The sequence below is a fragment of the Bison bison genome, unplaced genomic scaffold (genome assembly GCF_000754665.1).
Source record: "Bison bison bison isolate TAMUID 2011002044 unplaced genomic scaffold, Bison_UMD1.0 scf7180017864093, whole genome shotgun sequence".
Classification (NCBI taxonomy): domain Eukaryota; kingdom Metazoa; phylum Chordata; class Mammalia; order Artiodactyla; family Bovidae; genus Bison; species Bison bison.
The window spans coordinates 2,187,276-2,187,812 of record NW_011494665.1 but is presented as its reverse complement, the minus strand read 5'-3'; the positions used below and the strand labels follow the sequence as shown (position 1 = coordinate 2,187,812).

The 537-nt window shown below is 63.9% G+C and overlaps 1 protein-coding gene across 3 annotated transcripts in view; it reads right to left on the bottom strand.

Moving 5' to 3' along the window:
• Positions 1-537, bottom strand: part of KCNN3 (potassium intermediate/small conductance calcium-activated channel, subfamily N, member 3) — a 170,650-nt gene that overhangs the window by 169,560 nt on the left and 553 nt on the right. For all 3 annotated transcript variants that reach the window (XM_010838330.1, XM_010838331.1, XM_010838332.1), the window contains exon 2: positions 1-517. In XM_010838330.1, the coding sequence (XP_010836632.1) occupies positions 1-517 (517 nt within the window). The remainder of the gene's footprint in view (positions 518-537) is intronic.

The following is a 537-nucleotide window of genomic DNA, read 5'->3' as shown; positions in this document are numbered from 1 at the left end:
CATGCTGGTGGTTGTGGGTGGCATTGGGGTGATGGAGCAAGGTCTGGTGGGCATGGTTGTCCTCCCGGGAGGAGATGATGATCTCCGGGGGGTTGCTGGGGCTGAAGAGCTGGAGGGGTTGGCCCTCGGGCTCAGCCTCAATGAGGTTCCTCCGGGAGGCGCTGAGGCGGCTAAGGGGCTTCATGACCCCCCCGCTGTACTTGCAGGAACTCATGGCGATCTCCGTGAAGGGGTTGCTGTCCCGCCGGTGCACCAGGGGGCTGGCCTGCCGGTGCCTGCCGCCTCCACCAGGCCCACTTGTGGCTGTGGAACTTGGAGAGTGGCCAAGCAAGTGGTCATTGAGATTGAGCTGGCTGCCTTGCCTGGAGGAAGGGTGGAGGATGGCGGTGGAGTTGGATGAAGGGGGGCCCCTGAAAGCAGTGGGAGAGGAGTGTAGCAGGCCGGGATGGACAGGCTGGCTCTGGAGTTGGGTGAGCTGAGATAGGGGATGCTGTGGCTGCTGCTGCTGCTGCTGCTGAAGCTGCGGAGGCTGAGGCT